This window comes from Antechinus flavipes, chromosome 1 (assembly GCF_016432865.1).
Source record: "Antechinus flavipes isolate AdamAnt ecotype Samford, QLD, Australia chromosome 1, AdamAnt_v2, whole genome shotgun sequence".
Classification (NCBI taxonomy): domain Eukaryota; kingdom Metazoa; phylum Chordata; class Mammalia; order Dasyuromorphia; family Dasyuridae; genus Antechinus; species Antechinus flavipes.
Window position 1 is genome coordinate 313,554,785 of NC_067398.1, and position 23,516 is coordinate 313,578,300.

The following is a 23,516-nucleotide window of genomic DNA, read 5'->3' on the forward strand; positions in this document are numbered from 1 at the left end:
TCCTACCTCATAAACTACTTCTTGCTTTAAAATGAATTATCATGTGCTGAGTGAAATGAGCAGAACCAGGAGATCATTATATATCTCAACAATGATAATGTTTGAGGATGTATTCTGATGGAAGTGGACCTCTTTGATAAAAAGAACCTTAATTGATCAAAGCTGGACAGAAGCAGCTACACCCAGAGAAAGAACACTGGAAATGAATATAAACTGCTTGCATTTATGTTTTTCCTCCCGGGTTATTTATACCTTCTGAATTCAATTCTCCCTGTGCAACAAGAAAACTGTTTGGTTCTGCACACATATACTGTATCTAGGATATACTGCAACCCATTCAACATGTAAAGGACTGCTTGCCATCTGGAGGAAGGGGTGGAGGGAGGGAGGGGAAAAATCGGAACAGAAATGAATGCAAGGGATAATGCTGTAAAAAAATTACCCTGGCATGCGTTCTATCAATAAAAAATTATTTAAAATAATAATAATAATAAAAAAATAAAATTAAAAAAAAATAAAATGAATTATCATGGACAGCTAGATGGCCCTGAAGTCAGGAGAAAATGAATTCCAATATGATCTCATATAGGTTCTTATCCTTTTTCCCACTATCTTTGGAAATATACAAATATAGAATACAAAATATAAAAACAAATATAGATCAAAAAAATCTTTCTTAATATTACACTGCCTCACAAAAAAAGGAAATGAAGTATCACTTTCTATATCTTTCTTGATTTCCCAACTGTTAACTTCCATCCTTCCTAATTATCTCATATTTAAATCTTCAGTATACTATATATACATAATATATGTACATTTATACACATACACACAACTTGTCTCCTTTGACAGAAGGCAAGATCCTTAAGAATATTGTTTTATTTTTTTTTTTAATCTGCATCCCCAGTGGCTACAGCACACGATGCTTAAGAAATGCTTGCTGATTAAATAATACTTAGAAAAAATTGCAAAGAAAATCTCACTTTGCCTCTCTAAATTGTTTACATAACAAAATAAAACCAGAATATGAATTACTTTCTCCTAAAACATTATACTTTCTATGAAATGAAAGCACCAGATTGTATAACTGCACTTCTATTGTTCTTGAGAAGTATGAAGTCAGTTTTAATATTTTCTAGATTATTCTCCCTAGCTCTTTACTCCTCTATATATATTGTTATATTATATCATTCATTATTACTCCTATTCTGGGTTGGGTTCAGCTATCCTAGCTAAGAAATCCAAAGGCAGTATGTATTGAAAGGCAGATATATCTATCATTCTCTCTCTAGGCTTAATTTAACATCTACTTTCCAATCTCACCATAGCAATTTATGGATGAAAATATAAAATGTATTCATTTTATAACTACTTATAGGAAACTTTATTCTCCTACAATCCAAGATAATAAAATTTTCATTATATTGCTTTCCAGATCCCAAGGCTTCCCTTTAATAGTTGTATAACTTTAAATATATATTTTACATCTCTTTGATCCCCAAATCCTTTTCTATAAAATGGGATTACTAATATTTACATTATGTACCTTATAGGCTTGTTATGAGGATCAATATATGTAAAGCTCTCTATAAGTCATAGAAGCTTTGAAGTTTTTCATCATCATTAGCCATATTTAAGTACACAATGGCAAAACAGTATTTGCTTAAAATACAAACTAACATACCTACATAATTTTTCTGACATTTATTTAGCATTAATCAGATTTAATCATTATTTATCATTAATTTCAGTTTAATTACCTTAGTATTTAATGTGTTAATTTAATGTATTAATTAAATCACTGGGGCTGTGAATTAGGAAAACCTGAGACATCTATCATTATTAATCCAGTCTCAGATATTTATTAACTATACGATCTGGGCAAGTTACTTGTCTCACCTTCTTCATCTGTGACATGGAAATAAGAGAACAGTACCTACCTCCTCAAAGGATTTTTTGTGAATATTAAATAATTGTAAAGTATTTAATAGTTATCTGACACATAGTAAGAATTATATTCATGTTAGTATGTTGTTATTTTGTTTTTATTTTGTTTGCCATACCAGAGGCAATTAAGAGATTTAATTAATTGTAAATCCAAAGTAAGGACAATGAATTATAGGTATCCAGTGTTTTTAGGAAGGGGAAAATATTTTACAGAATATACAGCACTTAAAAAAAAAAAAAAAAAAAAACTTAACTTTTGAATCTAAACCAAAGGCATTTACTTCCACTTCTTGGTAAGTTTCGCATACCAAATGTCCAAAGTAAATATAATCTAAGACATAAGATTTTTTAATGCTAATATATAAATTCCAATTTTTCAAAATAATTTAAAGAAAACTGAATTAAATTGAGCTGTACTGAATGATTAACAAAATCTAACCAACTCAAGACAGAAATATCCTACTTACCATGAAAATCTGAACCCGACTTCTTAGAAGCCATTTAGAATCTGAAAAACAATAATTAAGCATTTTTTACATACATTTATAAACACATTTTAATAGACATAATTTGTAAGAGGAATTACAACATAAAAAAGCAAATTTAAAGAAAAAAAGAAAGCAAACAGGAAAACAGGAAATAACTTCCAGTCAATAACAATCCCTGTTGTCAAGGGAGATAATATAACACAATCTATCCAACCAAATAATAATAATAATAATAATTCTTGTTAAGTATCTTGAAAGAAGGGTTTGCCTTGAGGAAGAGGAAGTTAGAGATCTTAACAGTCAAACTGCTGCAAAGACTTGGGAAGTTAGGTCTAAGGTTAAAAATCTACACTTTAAAAAAGGGATTTTTAAATTTAAAATATAGCAAGCAAATACATAGTACTTTCTGTTTAAAAGATACTTTGCATATTTGATCCTTTAAATAACCCTGTATTATTATTATCCCCATTTTAACAGATGAGGTAGTTGAGGCTGAGAGAAGTCATTTATAGTTAGTAAGTATCCAAGTTTGATTCCAAATCTGCAATAATAAAGAATCTGCAGAGCATGTGGTATTGCCAAATGGACAAATTGTCTATGGCCCTGAATATCTAAAAGGAAGATTTCATTTATTAGCATGATTTTTTTTAAAGCATAAGTTCCAGTTATTCATTTGGAATTAAAAAACTTAATTGTTGGGGGAGGGGAGATAGAAATAGAAGATCCTTAATATTTATTTTTTAAATGAGTTTATTAAAATGAAATTCTACAGCAGGAAAATACTGTCAAAATACTTAGCTGAGTAAGAATCTAGGTACTTTCAAACCCTGGAAGTAAGCAGGTACTAAGTTTCTTCCTCCATGTAGTAGTTCAGATTCACTAAAGACTGCTTTTTTTCTTACACCCAGTAATATAGCTTTAACTTACAAACCTGTTGAGGTCTCTCAGCTCTAAATCAATATGCCTTACCCTGAAACAATTCTATTTTTTTCAGGAAACATCTTTTCTGTTATTACAATTACAAACTGGAGACATACAGTTTAGTAAGAAATTTCTGCTTTAGTCTACTTTAGACTACTTTAGCCACAAACTTCAAAAACGGTGTTTCCTCAGCTTCAGAACAGTCCCATGTCCCTAGTGACTTTTCTCTGGAGCTTTAGCTCTATGACTTAAGAGTTGGAATAGATAAACATTACATAATTCACTTCTACCATTTTGGAAAAGTGAGAACAAAGGAGTTAAACCAAAGAGATAGGTAAAAGTAACAGAGTTAGGATAGGAATCCAGGTTTTCTGATTACAAATTCAATATTCTTAGCCTTAGCTGCTCACTCAATAAATAACCACTGTAGACTAAACTAAAGATTAATAAAGAGAGACTATATACAATTTTGCCTACATGGAAAGTAATGAAAACATAAAGACAAAATTCAACAGTCCTTGCCCTTGAGCATACATTCTCCTACAGAGCTACAACATATGTAAACGTAACGAACTGAATTTTTTTTTTAGTCTAGACCTAGTAATTTTATCAGTGATAAAGAAACTCTCCTGAATGATATAAATTTGCAACTCTTTTGAAACTTAAGTCTTAGAAAATTGCCTATGGTCCTGACAAGCAGTAACTTTCCTAGAGTCACAAAGCTGATATGAAACAAGGCCAGGCATTGAGTGCGAAGCTGTCCCCTCCAACCATTATCCCATGCTGCCTCTCATTTAACAGATACAGAGTAGTGCAGCATTATGAAAAGTGATGGGCCTGGGGGCATGACAGTACAAATCCTGGCCCAGATTAGTTATGTGGTTTTATCTACCTCATGTAACCCCACAGAACTTAAATCATAGATATATTGATATGCTTAGGCAGTAGGAGAACATCTGAGGGCACGTATCATCTTTATCTTCATCTTTGTATCCCCCTGCACCTTGCACAGAAGGTGACACACTGTAGATACTTCAGAATGTAAGAATTCCTTCTTTTGATCTAGAACATTTAAAATATTTCCCATCTTACATACACTAACAATCTGAAGCTATCACAGATTTCAGCCTATTCTTAAAGGTCATCTTGCCCAATCCTCTAACTTTACAGAGGAAGGCACTGAGACCCAGAGACAGAGACTTGCCCAATGTCACATAGAGACCAAGTGGCTGAGGCATAGAAAAATGTGGAAGAAATAAGATAAGTAAACCACAAAAACAATATAAACAATGACTATAATGTAAGAATGTATCTCTCCTTTTTGGTGGGGTGATTATAGAAATGGAACATAATATATATTGGACCTGACGATGCTGATTGTTTAAGTAACTATCTTCCTTATTACTCCTTTTTTATTCTTCAGAAAGAAAAGCATACATTGAGAAATAAATGATATCAATTTTTTAAAAACTAAGAGCAATAATGATTGGAGTGGCAAGCATCTGTAGGAAACAGAGAAAGATGAGATTAAGAACAAAAGTAGTGCGATAGGAAAATCTTAACTACTGTTGATCAATCAATAATTATCTATTAAGCACTTACCATTTATATTGGGCCCTGTACTAAGCAAAGGGGATACAAAGAAAGGCAAAAGATAGTTCCTGCTCTTGAAGATTATCAGTGATTCTTAATGTTCAAACAACTTGTATATGAACAAATTATATGTAAGATAAATTTGAACTGAGGGACAGGAGGAAGGCACTAGAATTAAAGAGTATTAAAGGTTTTCTGTGAAGGTTGGGGATTTTAGCTGAGATTTGAAGAAAATTAAGGAAGCCAGTAGGATGAAAGCAGAGCATTCCAAGTATGGGGAAGGAAGGGAACAGTCAACGAAAATGCCCACAAAAGAAAGTTGTATCTTATTCCAAGAAGAGTCAGGAGCCAGTGTTACTGACAGATGAAAACATGGGGGAAGGGAAATGTTAAAAGTATAAGAAAACTAAAAAAAAAGGAGAAGTGGCTAGTTATAAAGGGCTTTGAATTACAAGAAATTCTACATATGATACTAGGGTATAGGAAGTCATTATAGTTTATTGAGTTAGACAGTGACATGGTCAGACTTGAACTTTAGTAATCTAACTTTGATAGCTAAGTGGACTTATGGACTGTAGTAGAGAGAATTGTCAAAGGGGAGCTCAAAGTACTAACTTTAAATGCTAAAAACAAATTGGCCCAATTTTTACATTACTTTCCTTTCCAAATCTGTCCTTTTCTCCTGTCCAAACAATAATCCATCTCTTGTAATAAATAAATGGATTAAAAAATTCTAATCAACATACAATTCTGCCATTATAGGTCTCCATACTCAGAAAATCCCACCTCTAAAAGGACATTTATTTGTGTAATTGTAAATGAATCTTTGACTTGACCTTTCTTCCTTTGCTGCTTTATGTTCCACAGTCCCTTCTAACTTAGGTGTTCTATCCCACAATTTTTAGTCTATATTTTATAGTCTAACTTCATCAACTCCAAAGATTTATCATCTCTATGTCAATGACTCACAGATACATCTGTGCAGCCCTGGTCTATTCCCCAAGCTTCAGTCCAACAACTGCCCGGTGGTCATTTGAAACGCACCTAAAATTTAACTTATTATTTTTCCCCTTTTGTAAAAAACAAGAACCGAGAGAAACATTAAATTTGAAGAATTATTGTCAACTTTGGAGAGTAATTTCAATTGAGTGATGAGATCAGATGTTGAACTTCAAAACCAAACTTCAAAAAGGGTAACAAGTAATCAGAAGTGGTTGAAGAAGCACTGAGAGTAGACAACTTTTTCCCAGAATTTTATTTATGAACATGAGTTTAAGGATAGCAGGATCTAATATGGATTCTTATAGGCTGGTGAAGATTAAAAAAATGTTTATACAGAATAAACTCAGGAGAGGAAGGAAACATCAATCAACATGCATATATTAAGTTTACTATGTGGAAGACGCTGTGCTAAGCACTGGGACGGCAAGAAAAACCAGCCCAACATGAAGCACGCAAGAGAATAATCAAGGAAGGAATCACATGCCAAAAGGAAGTCTACACTTGTTCTGTCACTTTAAACAAGCAGAGCTTTTCAGCTGACCAATAGTATACTGAGTCCAGCAGTAATCTACTGTAGCTCAGACCTAAACTCAAGTTAGAAACTTAGTACAGCTCAGACCAAGGGAATGATAAGATTTTGCTGTGGATGAAACCACTTTAGGAATATGAAATGTTTACAGGTCCCTACCCGAGTTGTCCCTGAGAGCTTGGAGTAACACAATATTCAATAGTCCCCCCCAAAAGGAACTGAACCAGCACAGACATTCTCTCCAGAAATGTCCACAGTCTAAATCCTAGTATAAAATCCAAAATCAGAAAGTTGAAGAATGAACAATAATAATAATAATGATGATGATAATGGTAATAATCCCATCATAAAAGGCTATGATGGTAACAAGGAGACCCAAAATAAATCCAGAAAAACTCATGCATCTATAAATTAAATTTCAAAGGAAAGCAAACCAGTGTGCAAAAATTCAACTAGAAATCCCAAGATGAGCCAGTTTTAAAAAAAGGTTTTACCAATGAAATAAAAGCTCTAGATGGAAGAAAAAAAAGAGAGCTATGCATTCTCACTCTTTCTGCTGTTGTTTGCTTCCATTTTGTTTTCTTTCCCAGTTTTTTCCACTTCTTGATCCGTTTTTTCTTGTGCAGCAAGATAACTGTATAAATATGTATGCATATATTGGATTTAACATGTTTTAACACATTTAACATGTACTGGACTATTTGCCATCTAGGGAAGAGGGTGGGGAGGAGGGGATAATTTGGAACAGAAGGCTTTGCAAATGTCAATGCTGAAAAATTTCTTGTGCATGTTTTGTAAATAAAAAGCTTAAAAAAAAAAAGAAAGAAAGAAAGAAATGAGAGGTATAGAAGAAAATTTGGAGAGGTTAACAACAGCTAGGAACAAAAAGTATACATCCTTACCCAGTAACAAAATTCCTGAAAATAAAAACTGATCCAACAGTAGGAGCCAATAATTCCATGAGATGAGATTAAAACAGTCAAAAGAGTAGGAAAAAATAAAAAGCCTTATTCTACAGAACTGAATACCAGTCATCTCTGGAAACTTCAAAATGAAAACCACTGCTTCTCAGGGGAAAAAAAATTAATTGTATTATTTTTAATTTAAAAAAATGAATATGGAATCATCTCTGATACTGTCAAGTCCAACACTGATAAAATATTGTAATTGCATAAATTTTTTACTTAAGACTAAGGCATTACCTAAAAGATAGAATGGTGATAGAATTAAAACTATCTAAAATTCGATTTTTTTTAAGTTCCAAATATTGTAAGAAAAATACAACTTTAAATTCTGAAGTTTCACCTCCTGTGCAAACTAGCAAAAATGATAAAAGTTAGTACAGAATACAGAAAGTCAAAACACTGGAAAGGGATACAAATAAGCACACTGTTGCTAAAATTATGAACTGGTCAATCACTCTGAAAAATAACATGAAACCATTCAAGCAAAGATACTCAACTTTTGATACCTTTTTGATCCAGTGATTTTACTACTCCTATCCTTCCTTGCCAACAGTTCCTATTAAAGAAAAGACATTCCAGACTAACATATTCAGAACAGCACTTTTAAAATCTAATACCTTCTAGAGTTACAAAATAAGAGTACCTACAAAATACTATAAGTGGGATTTTAGTTGGGACTTGAAAGACCTAGAAGTGAACATGAGGAAAGGAGAGCATTTCATGCATGGGGAACAACCAGTAAAAAATGTCCAGTCTAGAGACGTATGGTCTTAATTGAGGGGCAACAAGGAGGTCCATATCACAGATTGCAAGGTACTCTCTGGAAGAAGACAACTAAGATGTAAAAAACTGGATAAGATAGGAAGGGGACAGGTTTTGTGAAAATTTTTAAACTTTCTCAGAGGTGAAAGGAGCCACTAGAGTAGTTTTAGTACAAAGATGATACAGGTAAACTTGTGCTTTAGAAAGATCAATTTGACAGCTAAATGGAAGATGAACTACAATGAAGATAAAATCTGGACACAGAGTACAACCTACTGAAATTTGTCTTAACAGAAAGAACCATAAAGAAAAATCAAAAGTGAAAGTTTCAAAATTATGAATGGGATTATCTCCAATTTGTCACACAATATAGCTTGTTTGTATATAGTTGTTTGGATGTGTTCCTACTCATGGTACTGTGTAAATCCTTTGAGAAAAATGGATATTTTTTTTTGCTCAGCAAAGTTCATATAACACAGTAAGAACTTATTAAGTGTTTGTACAATGACTGGTTTCAGAATCCTTCATTATGTATGGCTGCCCTTGCCAAAATAAACTACCTGCATATCAGCATATTTGGCTTACAATGTTTTTCCTATTTTATAAGGTTCAAGAATACAGTTTCTTAGACTAGTAGAATTTCAAATATCACCTGTGCAAGGATTTTTTCTGCTTGCTTTATGTATTGCTATTTCTTTCAACTCAGAAGCAAAATATCAATGCTTTGTGGAATGCCTATTGGTGTAAAAGCCCTAAAAAAAATTAAATTCCCTCAGAGCAGAGGCCAAAGAAACAATAAAAAAGAAAGAAGAAGGAGAAAAGGGAGAAAATAAGAATCCTTAACACTTCAATAGAAAAGATGAACCTATCTAATGAAATGGAGTTGAACTAAATTATGTCAAATGCTAAGCTGCTTGAAATAAATAAAAACAGATTTAGAAACCTCAGGTTATTTAATGTAAACCCTTCATTTTAGAGATGAGGGAAATGAAGCCCACGAGGTAAAGTAGCTTGTTCAATATTATAGAGCCAACAAATATTCTGTTAATAAACATTAAGCACCTACTACATATCAGGAACTGTACTAAGCACTGGAATAACTGACAAAGCCTCAAACCTGGGTCCTCTGACCTCAAATTTAGTGCTCTCTTCATATCATGAGGCATCTAAGAGATTATTTTAAATAATTCAACTGTCCAATGGGTTTTTCAATTGGTTATTTTCAAGAAAGGAACAAAAGAGTATACCCCACGTATATATGTGTATAAATACGTAAATATAGATTCACATGCAGAAAAAGCATTAAAAGAATAATTCAAGTTAAGAGCATAAAATTCAAAAGGGAAGAGTGTGTGTGAAGATGAAATCACAGTGCTCTAGGAAGAAGGCAATACTAGAAAACAAGAAGGAGCCAACCCTTCCTCCTCCAGGGGAAGAGAAGAATCCTCCAGAAAAAAATAGTATTACGATGAGCACAAAGGAGATGAAGGGCTTTTAGAAAAAATTTTTTGGTTTGTTTAAATTTTTCTTGTTTTTAATTTTTTTGAAGCTTTTAATTTTCAAAATATATGAAAGGATAATTTTTCAACAATGCAAAATCTTGTATTCCAATTATTCCTGCTCTTCCCCACACACCCCTCCCCTAGATGGCAAGTAATCCAACATATGTTAAACATAGTAAAAATATATGTAAATCCAACATAGGGGTACATATTTATATAATTTATACATATATAGTATATATATTTATATATTTTGCTGCACAAGAAAAAAAAAAGGAAAAAAAATCAGAAAGAAAATAAAATTCAAGCAAACAACAAAAGAAATGAAAATGCTGTGTTGTGATCCACATTCAGTTCCCACAGATCTCTCTCTGGGTGTAGATGGCTCTCATCTACACAAGATCAATGGAATTGCACTGAATCATTTCATTGTTGAAGAGAGCCCCATCCATCAGAATTTGATCATCGTATAATCTTTTTGTTGCCATGTCCTGGTTCTATTCGTTTCACTTAGCATCAGTTCATGTAAGTTTCTCCAAGCCTCTCTGAAATCATCCTGCTGATGGTTTCTTATAGTATAATATTCCATAACTAAATTTTTTCAATAGTGAATCTTGGAACAGATGGTGAAAAAAAGCACGGGACCTGGAATCAGGAGGACCTGAGTTTAAATCCTGCTTCAAAAACTTAGTACCTTGTGTGACCCTGGGCACTTATTCCCCAGTCCTCCCCACCAAAATGAATCCCACATGGTGAGACCCTTACATAAAGGGGCCACAGGAAATTTGACTTCAGTAGATTTATTAAGGAAAATGTATTTTCAGAAATTCAAATAGTTCTAAACACTGTCTTAAGCGCTGTCCCATGTAGACAGAAATTTTAGGTGCCTGGTGTCAAACCAATGTCTATGTTAGGTCCAACGTTATAGGGAGTTATGTGGGATGGGTTGGGTGACAAGACCCCCTTCCCAATCCAATTAACTAATCAGAGACATAAATCAGGTACAAAGAGAAAACATTTCTTTAATCACTGCAGGGAAAGACCCAGATACACATTTGGGAGCCATTCCAACTTAGCCATGTGCTCCTAGAACCTGACCTGCTTATGGCTTGTCCAGGATTTAAAAGCAGAAGACTCGAGCCTTCTCACTGGACGGACTAACAGGATGTAACCATCCTTGACCAATGATCACTAATGCTGGCTGCCTCCCACAGGTCAAGTCATTTCCTGCAACTTCCTGCATCTCCAGGTTCAAAGTTCATTCCTACAGAAACAAATGACTTCCCAAGGTCCAAAGTTCTGGGAACAGGGATCATGTGACAATGCTGAGAAATGCTTCATCCAATCAGTCCCATTCAGGGCTACATACTCTTCTAAAGTCAGATGAGATCACATGTGGGCCAAAGACCGCATGATGGAAACAAAAAACACAGACACTATGATATGTAGATGGATACAAAGGTGCCACAATTTTATGAACAGTGGGGACTCAAAATCAGGTTCCCAAAAGCCTAAAACTATGTTCTTTGCTCTGTACCATGCTGCTCTAGTACTCACAAGTACTGGAAATCAACAGTTTATTAAAAAAAAAAAAAAAAAAAAAAAAAAGACAGGTTACTGCAGAAGCCTGTAGAATGTTTTACAATTTTCAAGTACTTTCTAAAATCCAGAGCTAACCACAATGATCTTAATATGAAATGATGAAATACAATACAACATGCCATCTTTTAAAACACATAATGAGTCTATATATATATATATAAGCACTAACAATGTAAAATTATTTGAGTAATAAAGTGAAGTTAACTGAGAGGGAAAAAACCAATGTGAAAATCTGTGACAATTTTCTTCATGTATGCTGCGACCCGGAAGTATACTCCAAGTTCCTGACTCTGACTAAGGGTAAACATCTATTATTAGGAACAAACAATGATAAGCATGAACTACTACACATGAAAGAATGTTTGTTCTAAGTTATAAAAATACAAATCTTAAATGGAATCTGATAACTTTTAAAAGATAATAAAAATACTGTTATAGTAATATGGTACTACATAAAACCAGATCTATAGTCATATCAAAAAATGACAAGCATTTTTGTGAGAACAAAGTTAGAACCTAAAGAATAAGAGGGACAAAATCGTGGTGCTGCTGCAATGTGCTATGGGAAACTTCAGGGAAGTTATGTTTATTTTAGAGCCATGTTTACTTTTCAGCCAAATGATGTTCAAATGACAAGAACTAGAGAACTGGAGGTCACTGCTGGAGAACTATTCTAAACAATAACATGGAATCTTTCCACTTAAATTTTTGGTAAATCTCCTTACGTCCTTTTTCAATACAATACATACAATATTAGATCTCCATTTAAACTATTAATTGCTTTTGCAATCAATCTTTCTTGTCCCTTGTCTTTAAAATCACTTTTTTAAAACTTTAAAAATCAAATTTCATAAAACTTAATACATATACCCAACAGAGCATAGTTTACAAAATTATCCAATACTTCTAGAAAACATATCATCCAATTTCTAATCAGATGGTTTCTCCATCCAGAGTGCAAAGCAATTAGCATAAATTCCTTTTGTTCTCCAGAGGCCTTATCTAGGATAGCTCCATTCAAGCCATCGCTAAATTTAAACTACTTGAAAGTGCCAGTTTTTTTTTTAAGTTTAAAATCTCAAATAAGTTTTAACTAATTTCCAAATTTCTTAATTTAGCAGAGTTCTGAACCAAACAAAGTCACAAACAAGTGACAAACAGCACATAAAACATAGGGACATGATTATGCAGCCAAAAACACTAAACAAAAACATTTTAACACAGACTAGGGGCTATCTGGAAATTTTAGACCAGCCTTGAGAGAAATTGTCAGCTCCCTTCCAGAATCCAAACAGAGCTTTTTTTTTTCTTTTTTTCTTTTTCTTTTTTTTTTTTTTAAAGCCAGATGGTGTCTTTAAAAAAAGACAATCAGATTTATATTCTGGAATGCCCAGAGTTGTGCCAACTGGCACACAGAACTAGATGTGTCTTTAGACACCAGGCAGGGTCCCCTGCACCCAGAAGACCCTACTCCCAGAATTTATGCCCGTCAGCATTTCATAATTCTAGGAATCCAGATGCTAGCGTACAGACAAGAATAGTACCCCAAAAGGTACTCAGACAGACTAACTCTCTTTTGGCCAAAACGGGGGTGTCTATCATCAGGCTGTTGTGGCTGGAAATTGCTCTTTCACTGAGGCTCTGGTCAAAAAAAAAAAAAAAACCAGGGGGGGCCGACCTCTCTAGGCCAAGAATTCAGATCCTTAGCCATTACATAGGTCCAAGGCAGAGACCTGAAAGTCTCAGTAGGAAGCCTCCAAAATGTAATGCTGGAGAAACTGAGCAAGACAGAGATTAAAGAGTATTTAATAGTTTATTAAATGAAGAGATATACTAGGATCAAATGGATCCGTGGTTTGGTCCCAAGGCTGAATGAGTCTATCGTCTCCAAGAATTCAGCAAATATCTTGAATTCTCAAAGGCAGGGGCAGAGTCTGGGTGCTGAGAGCAGGAACAGGACTCTGACAGAGTGGGGTGAGCTACCGGAGATGAGATGACATAATCAGGGGGAGGCACCCCAGACATGGGGAGAGGCATCTTGCTAAGATGATATCCCATTCTGATATTCTAAAACAGAAGATCTTTTATCCTTATCAAATATTCTGATAAAGAGGGAGGGGAAGTTTTGCAGGATTGTACTTTTAATTGAGGCAGAGAAACAAAGTCAGGCCTTGGTCAGGATAATTAAAGAGACTGAGAACCGTAACATAACACTTTATGTTATAGAAGTGACCCAGAGTTATCAAAAATAGTACACAAAAACTGGATCTACCAAGCTTTAAAGGCTTAGGAAGACTAACCTAGCCAGACAGGCTTATCAGGAGATTATGTGGTCACAGAGAAGTGTGAATTTTGAGCCCAACAGCTTTCCCATTATGTAAAAGAAGAAATGAGTAAAGAGACAATTTAGTGCTATGGACTCCTCACATTTAATAAAGGGTACTTCTTATGCTTGTTAAAATAATAAAAAAAGTTATCCCACTAAATGCACTCTACATTCAAATGTTCAAATGTCTATTTGCCAAATTTTCAAGGTTAAAAAAAAAAAAAATCACAAAGTATTGTATTGTATTCTAAGTTCACACTCTTAAGTATTCACATGTAGATCAATCATTCAAGAGCATTCATTAAGCATCTATTGTGTGCCAGACACAGTCCTGGATACAGTAAATATCGAAACACAAATGAAAGGGTCCCTGCCCTCAAGGCAAATACATTCTATAAGGGGGGACAGGTGGGGGGGACACAAAACCACCATGATTGGGAGTAATTGGAAAGGTTTCCTGCAGAAGATTCTGAGAGGTAAATCTCCACATTCAAAATAAACAGTTTTTACTCATTTGAATTTATAAGAACAGCAATAACTTATATCCATGCAAATGCCAATCTAGACAATCATTTCTGATGTGAAAATAATTTCATAATTCATTTCCCTTCTCCCTCTTAGCCATTAAGACCAAAAGTTTAACAGAAAATAACTGTAAAATAATGCAATTAAGATAAAAAATTAAATAAGCTTTTTATTACTGATATTAAACTTAAATTTGTCAATAAGGCTCAAAAGCTTACATATACAACATGATTTAAAACATTAGGTTATGGAATGACTTACATGAACTGATGCTGAGTGAAATGGGCAGGAGCAGGAGATCGTTATATACTTCAACAACAATACTATATGATGATCAATTCTGATGGATATGGCCCTCTTCAACAATGAGGTGAACCAAATCAGTTCCAATGGAGCCGAAATGAATTGAACCAGCTACACCCAGCAAAAGAACTCCGGGAGATGACTATGAACCACTACGTAGAATTCCCAATCCCTCTATTTTTGTCCACCTGCATTTTTGATTTCCTTCACAGGCTAATTGTACACTGTTTCAAAGTCCGATAACAGAAAATTACTGTATGGACATGTATACATATATTGTATTTGACTTAAACTTTAACATACTTAATATGTATTGGGAGGTCAACCTGCCATCTGGGGAAGGGGATAGAGGTAAAGAGGGGAAAAGTTGGAACAAAAGGTTTTGCAACCTTCTTGAATGCTGAAAAATTACCCATGCATATATCTTGTAAATTAAAAGCTGTAATTAAAAAAAAAAAAAAAGCATTAGGCTAAAATAGTATTCTTACATGGAAAAGGAAATAAAAAGATATGACTTAGCAATTTGAGAACTGAGTCAGTACCTTCAGATAAAATCAGATAAAAATCAACATAACTGAGATTTGGGTGAACAGAGTATTATGAATTCAAGATAAGAGCTCTACACCTCTCTATGCTTTCCTACCTGTAAAATGGAGATAATAATGGTACTATCTACCTTACAAAGCCACAGGTTAAGTATCTAATGGGCTAAAGTGTAAATTCTAAATGTTATATAATAGCAGCCAACTTTTATGTATCTTAATATTGGCAAGCACTGTGCTAAACACTTTACAATTATTCTCTCATTTAAGCTTCCCAATAATAGGTGCTAACTATTATTATCCCCATTTTACAGATGAGAAAACAGACAAGAAGAGATTAAGCCCAGCATCACACATCTATTAAGTGTTTGAAGGCCAAATATGAACTTGGATATTACTGACTCCAAGTTCAGTGGCTCTATCAGTACAGCATTAGTTACTGCAAAGAAGGAAATATACAAAACTTATCACAAATACTAGATTTAATAAACTAAGTTATATGCCTGTATACTACAATATACTAATCATCTATAATCATATAAAGAAGGAAATATGATAAGCTGTCACATAAAATTATATTCATTATGATACAATATCAGGTTACCATGCAAAGACCTTGGCTTACTTTTTCATAGCTCTTTCTTTAAAGCCTTCTCTGATATCTCATTGTGTCACAGAGCTGAATCTAAGTCCCAAAGGCTGTCAATAAGGCAAAATTATGGTAAAGTCCTACCATCTTGGAAAGGAACCGGTCCAATAAAAATCTGAGTATCCGTCATTTGAGGACCAGCCTTAATACTGAAAAGTGATAAAATTTTCAGCCATATCTCTAAACAAAAATGAAACCAGAGGAGTTGCAATGTATTCTGGTGGAAAGGGTATTTTCACCAACAAAATCAAATTCTTTTAAGTAATGAAGTAAATAGATTTTATTTTTAAATATCAAAAGATAAAGGAATCATTTCAAAAGAATTTTTCTGCCCTCTGAAAGGCCCTTGAAGCTTTTTAGCAGATTCTGGGATATTCAAAGTTTTTTTTTTTTTTTTTTTTAACCTATGTACATAAACATACTTTTAAAATACTTATAAAATCATGGGATCATATATTTAAAGCTGGAAAGAATCTATGACTTTATTTTACAGAAGAAATTAAGGGACAGATAAGTGACTTGATCAAGGTCATAAAGTTTACTATACGCAGTGGTCAAGGTTATAAAATTACTTTACCATACACAGTGGGATTAACTACACATTTAGAATTGGGATGTGATTCTATATTTTGACTCCCAAGTCAGTAGTAGACAAAGACTATTTCCTACCTATCATTATAACCATTAGATTAACGTTCCTCAACTTAAAAAGTATGAAGCAGAAAGGAACACATAACATCTCATTTGCAATGCTATTTGGAGGAGAAATAAAATCAGACATGACCAAAAAATCTGCAGTGTTCTAATCCTAACAAAGAACACAGAATTTTAGAGCTAGAAAAACAGCAGCAGTCATCTAGTTCAACTCATTTTTAGATAGTTCTAAGTTTTTCTTGATATCAACCTTCAATTGGCCTTTTGGCAACTTCTCCCTAATTTATCCAGGCAGAACCAGATAAAGCTCAAATGAATGAGGCAATATAGAAATATATATTTTTCTTTGACCAAGATGACTTTCATTTTAATATAGCCCACACATGTCTTTGTGTTAACCAATCCAAATTGACTGACACTCTTCAGGAACACATTCTCTTCAAAGGATATATAAACTGTGACCCCACCACTATTAGGGGTCTTTGGTCTAAGAGGGCTAAATGATCATAACCTGATGACCTTATTTTTTTTTTAATTTAATTTTATTTAATAATAACTTTGTATTGACAGAATCCATGCCAGGATAATTTTTACACAGCATTATCCCTTGCAATCACTTATGTTTCGTTTTTTCCTCTCCCTCCCTCCTCCCCCCCCCCAAGATGGCAAGCAGTCCTATATATGTTAAATATGTAGCAGTATATCCTAGATACAATACATATTTGCAGAACCGAACAGTTCTCCCACTGCACAGGGAGAGTTGGATTCAGAAGGTAAAAATAACTCGGGAAGAAAATCAAAAATCAAATAGTTCACATTCATTTCCCAGTATTCCTTCTTTGGGTGTAGCTGTTTCTGTCCATCATTTATCCAATGAAACTCAGTTAAGTCTCTTTGTCAGAGAAATCCACTTCCATCAGAATACATCCTCATACAATATCGTTGTCGAAGTATATAATGATCTCCTGGTTCTGTTCATTTCACTTAGCATCAGTCCATGTAAGTCTCGCCAGCCCTCTCTGTATTCATCCTGCTGGTCATTCCTTACAGAGCAATAATATTCCATAACATTCATATACCACAATTTACCCAGCCATTCTCCAATTGATGGGCATCCATTCATTTTCCAGTTTCTAGCCACTACAAACAGGGCTGCTACAAACATTTTGGCACATACCGGTCCCTTTCCCTTTTTTAGTATCTCTTTGGGGTATAAGCCCAATAGAAACACTGCTGGATCAAAGGGTATGCACAGTTTGATAACTTTTTGGGCATAATTCCAGATTGCTCTCCAGAATGGCTGGATTCGTTCACAACTCCACCAACAATGACCTGATGACCTTATTAATAAAATTACCTTACCCAGAAAAATAAATTATAGGAAAAAAATAATCCCTCTTCACAAGTTTTCAAATGTTTGAAAACAACCATGTGCTCCTAAATCTTCCCTTCTCAATACTCAATAAAGAGTGACTAAAGGCACTTTACTATTCTCTTTACCCTCCTGTGAATGCTCTCCAACTTATCAATGTCCTCATTAAACCGTGGACCACAGAACTGAATATTATACTCCAGATATGGTCTGACTAGGGGGCAAAGCATGAAAGGCCCATCACCTCCTCATTCTTATAAATTAATCTTATTACAATCGAAGATCAATTTTCAAAAAACCTAATAGAGATGTATACTAAGCTGATACTCATTCCCCAGATAAAATTTAGAGAGAAATCATCTGACTGTAAAATTCAAAAGTTTAAAAACACAAGTGCAATTTTTCCTTTTTTGTAATATTACTGTGCAGTTTTTATAATTTAGAAAGCTCTATGGGGCACAAAGTAACATAGCTAATATCCATCAAAGTATAATTTGAATCCAGGTGGAGACTGGCTCTTCACACTGCCATTAGTTTCATTTAAATGAGAAACATTTCCATTTTAACTATTTCTTGAACTAGGTCACTAATTAAAATAACATAAAATTCTGTCTTGATGATTCTGCATAGCCTTGTCCATAATTCTTGATTAGATTTTTAGAACTGTATTAGTATTAGAAAAAAGCTGACATTAATCAAAACTACCACTTTCATATAATTATCATTCCAAATACCCTGACCTACATTGACTCCCCAAAAATTCCTCCTAAACTTGCCCATCTGAAATTAGTTTTTACCTTTTTTTCTTTCTTTCTTTCTTTTTTTTTTTTGCTGAGGAGGCAACTGGGATTAAGTGACTTGCCCAAGGTCACACAGCTAGGAAGTGTTCTGATACCAGATTTGAACTCATGTCCTCCTGACTTCCACTTCACCACCTAGCTGCCCTTACCTTTGCTTCTTTTCCAAATGATTTTACTTCTAATGTCTTAAGGCTACCATAGCTGTCATCAGTACTCTAATGTGGGAATTTATCTAAGAAAAATGGAAAAGTAATGGAAAAAGCAACAAAAAAGTACTTGATTCATATCTGTTATACTTCTCATTTCTTTCCCCGAAGAGTAGAATTTCTTCTCAAACATTGCTCCTACTTCATAATGCCGAGGATACATACTGTGAATACATACTGTCAGATATTCTCACCAATCAATTTAGTAACCTGGTTGTGACCACAATCTCATAATCCCACAATGTTTCCCTCTTTTTTCTCTTCTTTATCTCTTTGCCTTTAACCCTTTTTCTTCAAACTAAGTCCAATTAATCTACAATTAATGGGGGCAGCTAGGTGGCGCAGTGGATAGAGCACCAGCCCTGAAATCAGGAGGACCTGAGTTCAAATCTGGTCTCAGACACTGTCTAGCTGTGTGACCCTGGGCAAGTCACTTAACCCCAATTGCCTCAAAAAAAAAAAATACAATTAATGGGAAATTCAGCACATTACTTTTATTTCCTCAAATCATTTTACCAAAAAAAAAAAAAAAAAAAAAAAAGACAAAATACCAAAAAATCTAAAGACAGTACATCAGTCATATCTAAATCAACCAAATGTTAAGATCTTTCATAATCACAAAGAGTAGAGATCAATGATAAATGCTAGAGGGGATGTGGGACATTTATACACTGTGTATAGAATTGTGAACTAATCCAACCATTCTGGAAAGCCATTTGGAATTTCGGCCCAAGAGGAATAAATCTGTGAATGCATACTCTTTGATCCAGCAATACTACTACTAGGCTGTATCCCAAAAGACATCAAAATAAGGAGGAGGACTAATCTGTATAAAATATATTAGCTCTTTTTTTGTGATAGTAAAGATTAGAAATTGAGGAATAACCATCAATTGGGAAATAGCTGAACAAGTTGTGGTATGATTGTGAAGCAGTGCTACTTGAAAAACCAAAAAAACAAGTTGATTTCAGGAAAACCTGGAAAGATATGAACTGATGCAAAATATAGTGAGCAGAAACAGAAGAACATTGTATACAGTAACACTGTAAAATGACCAATTGTGAATGATTTAGCCATTCTCAGTCAATCAATGATCCAAGACAATTCCCAAGGACTCATGATGAAAAATGTTATTCACTTCTAGAGAAAGAACTAACAATCTGAATGCAGATCAAAAACTTTTAAACTTGCTTTATTTTTCTTGGATTTTGGTTTTGGGGGTCTGGTTTTTACTTTTTGTTTTTTTGATCTGTCTTCTTTTACATGTCCAATATAGAAATGTTTTATATAATTGCACATTGTATAACCTATATCAACTGTTTTACCATCTAAGGGAGAAGGGGAAGAAGAGAATTTGGAACTTTTTTTAAAGTTTTAAAAACTGGCAAAAATTGTTTCTACGTGTCATTAGGGGAAAAATAAAATATTTTTTAACAAGAGTGAAGATCCAGGCATTTTGAAGATAATTGTCTACTGGTATAAAGACTTAATTTTGAATTGTTTTTAACTTAGCTTAAAATAGCTTTAAACTTTAAGTGGCTTAAGAAGCCAAGACAATGTGCATATATTGTGTTCATATATTAATGTGCATGCTTTCACATTATAGTGTACCACCTAGAACTCTCATTTAAGAAGCAAAGTGGCACAACCAACCATTTGTAATAGATCTATGTAACATTCTATGCTTTTACCTTTCTCCCTACTCAATCTCCTCCTCTTCCCTCCCCCAACCTTAGAAAGAGGATAGAAGACTTTGGTCATCTAATCTCTAGAATCAAGATCTTTAATCTAAATTCTTTTGTTATTGTTTCTCTTAGTTCTACTTTCTTTACTTTGTATCACTTCATTTAAGTATTGGTCTTCTGAAATGATGGTGATTAGCCTTCTTCAAATTGTTTAAATTTATTTATTTAGATATTTCTAATTCTTTTTACTCTGCATCAATTTATACAAATTTCCCCAGATTTCTCTGAAACTGTCATTACTGTACAATATTATCTCAGTTTTCATATTGCCACCCAATTAATTGTCATTCTCTTAATTTCCGCTTCTTTAAGGAACACCTATAAATATTTTTATACTTTGGTCCTTTGATTTCTTTAGGTATAAGATTCATATTTATTATGTCACAGTTCAGTTCAATAATCAGTATTCCATCATATCCAAACACTCCATTTTGTACAGCTATTTATTTGTTCCCAAGTGAATAGACTGTACTGTCTAGCTTTGATACTGTGTTGGTATGAATATTTTGGAACATACAGAATATTTCTGTCATTTGACACACACTTCCCAAAATGCACAGTAATAGGATCTCTGAAACAAAAGATATAAACACTTTAAATTAAATAATTTCAATTTTTTTAAATTACTGAATTTAATTACAGAACATTTATCATTGTTCCACCAATAGAGAATTTGTTTATCTTCCTGTAGGGCCTACAACACTAATATCAATCTTTCGTTGTTTTGTTGTCGGGTGAAACTTGTGGAGCTACTTTCATTTATTCTTGTGGTAGTTAAGTTCCATTTCTTTTGGAGAAACTTCATATTCTTTATGGAGGAATAGCTATTGATTCTTATCTGTTAGTATCAACCCCCTATAGATCTTGCATAGAAGACTTAAATTTTGGGAGAGCAGATTTTTATCAGATATGATGCAGATTTTTCCCTGAGTTTTATGTGACATTTTATTTTTATTTCTTTTAAAAATTATTTTCTTTTTACATAACCTTCACTTTCCAATGTATTTTTCCCTCCTTAATCTGCTGATCCCATGTAACAAATGATTACTTTTCAAAAATGCTTCTGTTTTCTGTTCTATTATGGAAGTTTTAGTTCTAAATCCCTAACATATATATACACACACACCTATACACATATACATGTTACATATCTAATACATATATGTTTTATTTTGCCTTTTTCAATGTGAGTGGAAAATAAGAGAAATTAGTTTATTTATTAGAAAATTAATTAAATTTTAAAATATTACAATATATTCAGGTTGGGAAAGGGATATAAAATCTGCTTCTGAAGAAACCATTCTTCCTATTAAGAAATGAAAGAAGTGTTGTTATAATTCATATTCTTTACTTCAAAATGAAATACCCCAAACAGGTCCAATGTCATTTGACCCAATTACAATGTTAAAGAGGGTGCCAAATTTGAATGGAGAATATGAGATGAGAGGTACGGCAAATGAAAAAAGATTTAGAGGTACCAAACCAATACCAAGCATTTGCTTTAAAACTGATATCTATAGTTTAAATTTAATGTGAAGCAACTGGAGTCATCATAGAAGAAAAATTATATGATCAGAGAGATCTGTAAAAAATAAATCTTACTACTCTATATAGAATATGGATAGAGGCAAATGGGCAGAATGCTTAATTGGCCATGTATATATAGTCAAGTTGCAAGGCAGAGTCTAAACTAGGGCATAGCCTATCTTTTGCATTTCTCATCAAGCAGAACTTGGTGATGAATTGGATTGCCTAGGGGAGATAGGGAAAGGTAAAGGATGTGAAGAACATCCAAGGTTGACTTCAGATTTTTGAGCAGATAAAGGGTACCATATTGGGAATAGTTAGGAAAAGACAGTAAGTTGTAGGTGAAGATAAATCAGTCAACTAACATTTATTTATTAAACACTTACTAAATCAGGAATAGTGTTAGGTCCATAAAGAAAGGGGGAAAAAACAGTCCCCAGCCTCAAAGAAGTTCACATTCCAGAGAGACAACATGTAAATCAAAAGACATACAAGATGGAAGAGAAACTTCACATACTGGGGTTTCATGAACTTGAATGGAGAAAAAATGAGATCTTTATTTTCATTAATCTTGTAATTGAACAATCGTATTTCCTTCAATACTGGGAAAGAGCCCATACATTAGACTTCCATACATAAAAAGATTCAGATTGGAAGGAAATGTTGAGGGCTGATCAGGAGTGCAAAGGTACAGAAACAAAGTGTATGAAAAACAAGTTTGCTAATTCAGTTTGATATTAATTTTAGGTGACAGATTATGAGATAGATGCTATTAATATTATCCCCATTTTGCAGATTATCAACCTCCTTTTGTAGAGGCTGAGACAGGCTAAGTGACTTATGCAGAGCCACAAAGCCAAGTGTCTGGGCAGGATTTAATGTTTTCCTAAAATAAAAATAAAATGGTATGTGTTACTGGCAACTAGTTGTGATGACATTCCTGGATTCATTTTATAATGACTCAGCCTAAGATGTTAACAATTTTTAAATATAGTAAAAGTGATTTTTGATGTCCTTAAAATTTTTTTTCAGTTTCTTTTTTAATCAAGGACTAAGTATAGGATGAGAAATCACTGATGTCATAATAGAAAAGTTTAATTTTATTCCTTTACTATCTAAATCTCTGGACATCTATAGCTTCTGTCACTATTAAACAATTTTTTTTACAGTGTGGAATTTCAGGTTGTGGTCCTTACGTTTATTATGTATCCTTATACCTGCTGTAACAACATTGCTGTTGTAGTACATGCTCCTAAATGTCCATAATAAAGGTAAATTTACCTTTCTGTGCATTGAACATAGATTCACTTTATGCCTTTAAATAAGAGAAATTCCAAGCCACACTAAATAGAATGCTTAACTTGGGAGAAAGGAAAACGTGTTGGAATCCCATCTTTGCCAATTACTAGTCATGTATGATCTTGGGCAAACTATTTAATTCTGTGAACCTGTTTCTTCATTGGAAGGCAGCTTAATGAAGTTTCAACAACTCTGGATTTAGAGTCAGAGGACTTGGGTTATATTTAATCACTCTGCCCTGGTTTACTTATTTG

At 33.6% G+C, this 23,516-nt stretch overlaps 1 protein-coding gene across 4 annotated transcripts in view; it reads right to left on the minus strand.

The window, feature by feature from the left end:
* The window catches only part of UBAP1 (ubiquitin associated protein 1), a 104,961-nt gene that overhangs the window by 20,084 nt on the left and 61,361 nt on the right, over positions 1-23,516 (minus strand). For all 4 annotated transcript variants that reach the window (XM_051965904.1, XM_051965914.1, XM_051965910.1 and 1 more), the window contains exon 2: positions 2,418-2,458. In XM_051965904.1, the coding sequence (XP_051821864.1) occupies positions 2,418-2,451 (34 nt within the window). In that variant the 5' untranslated portion in view covers positions 2,452-2,458. The remainder of the gene's footprint in view (positions 1-2,417; positions 2,459-23,516) is intronic.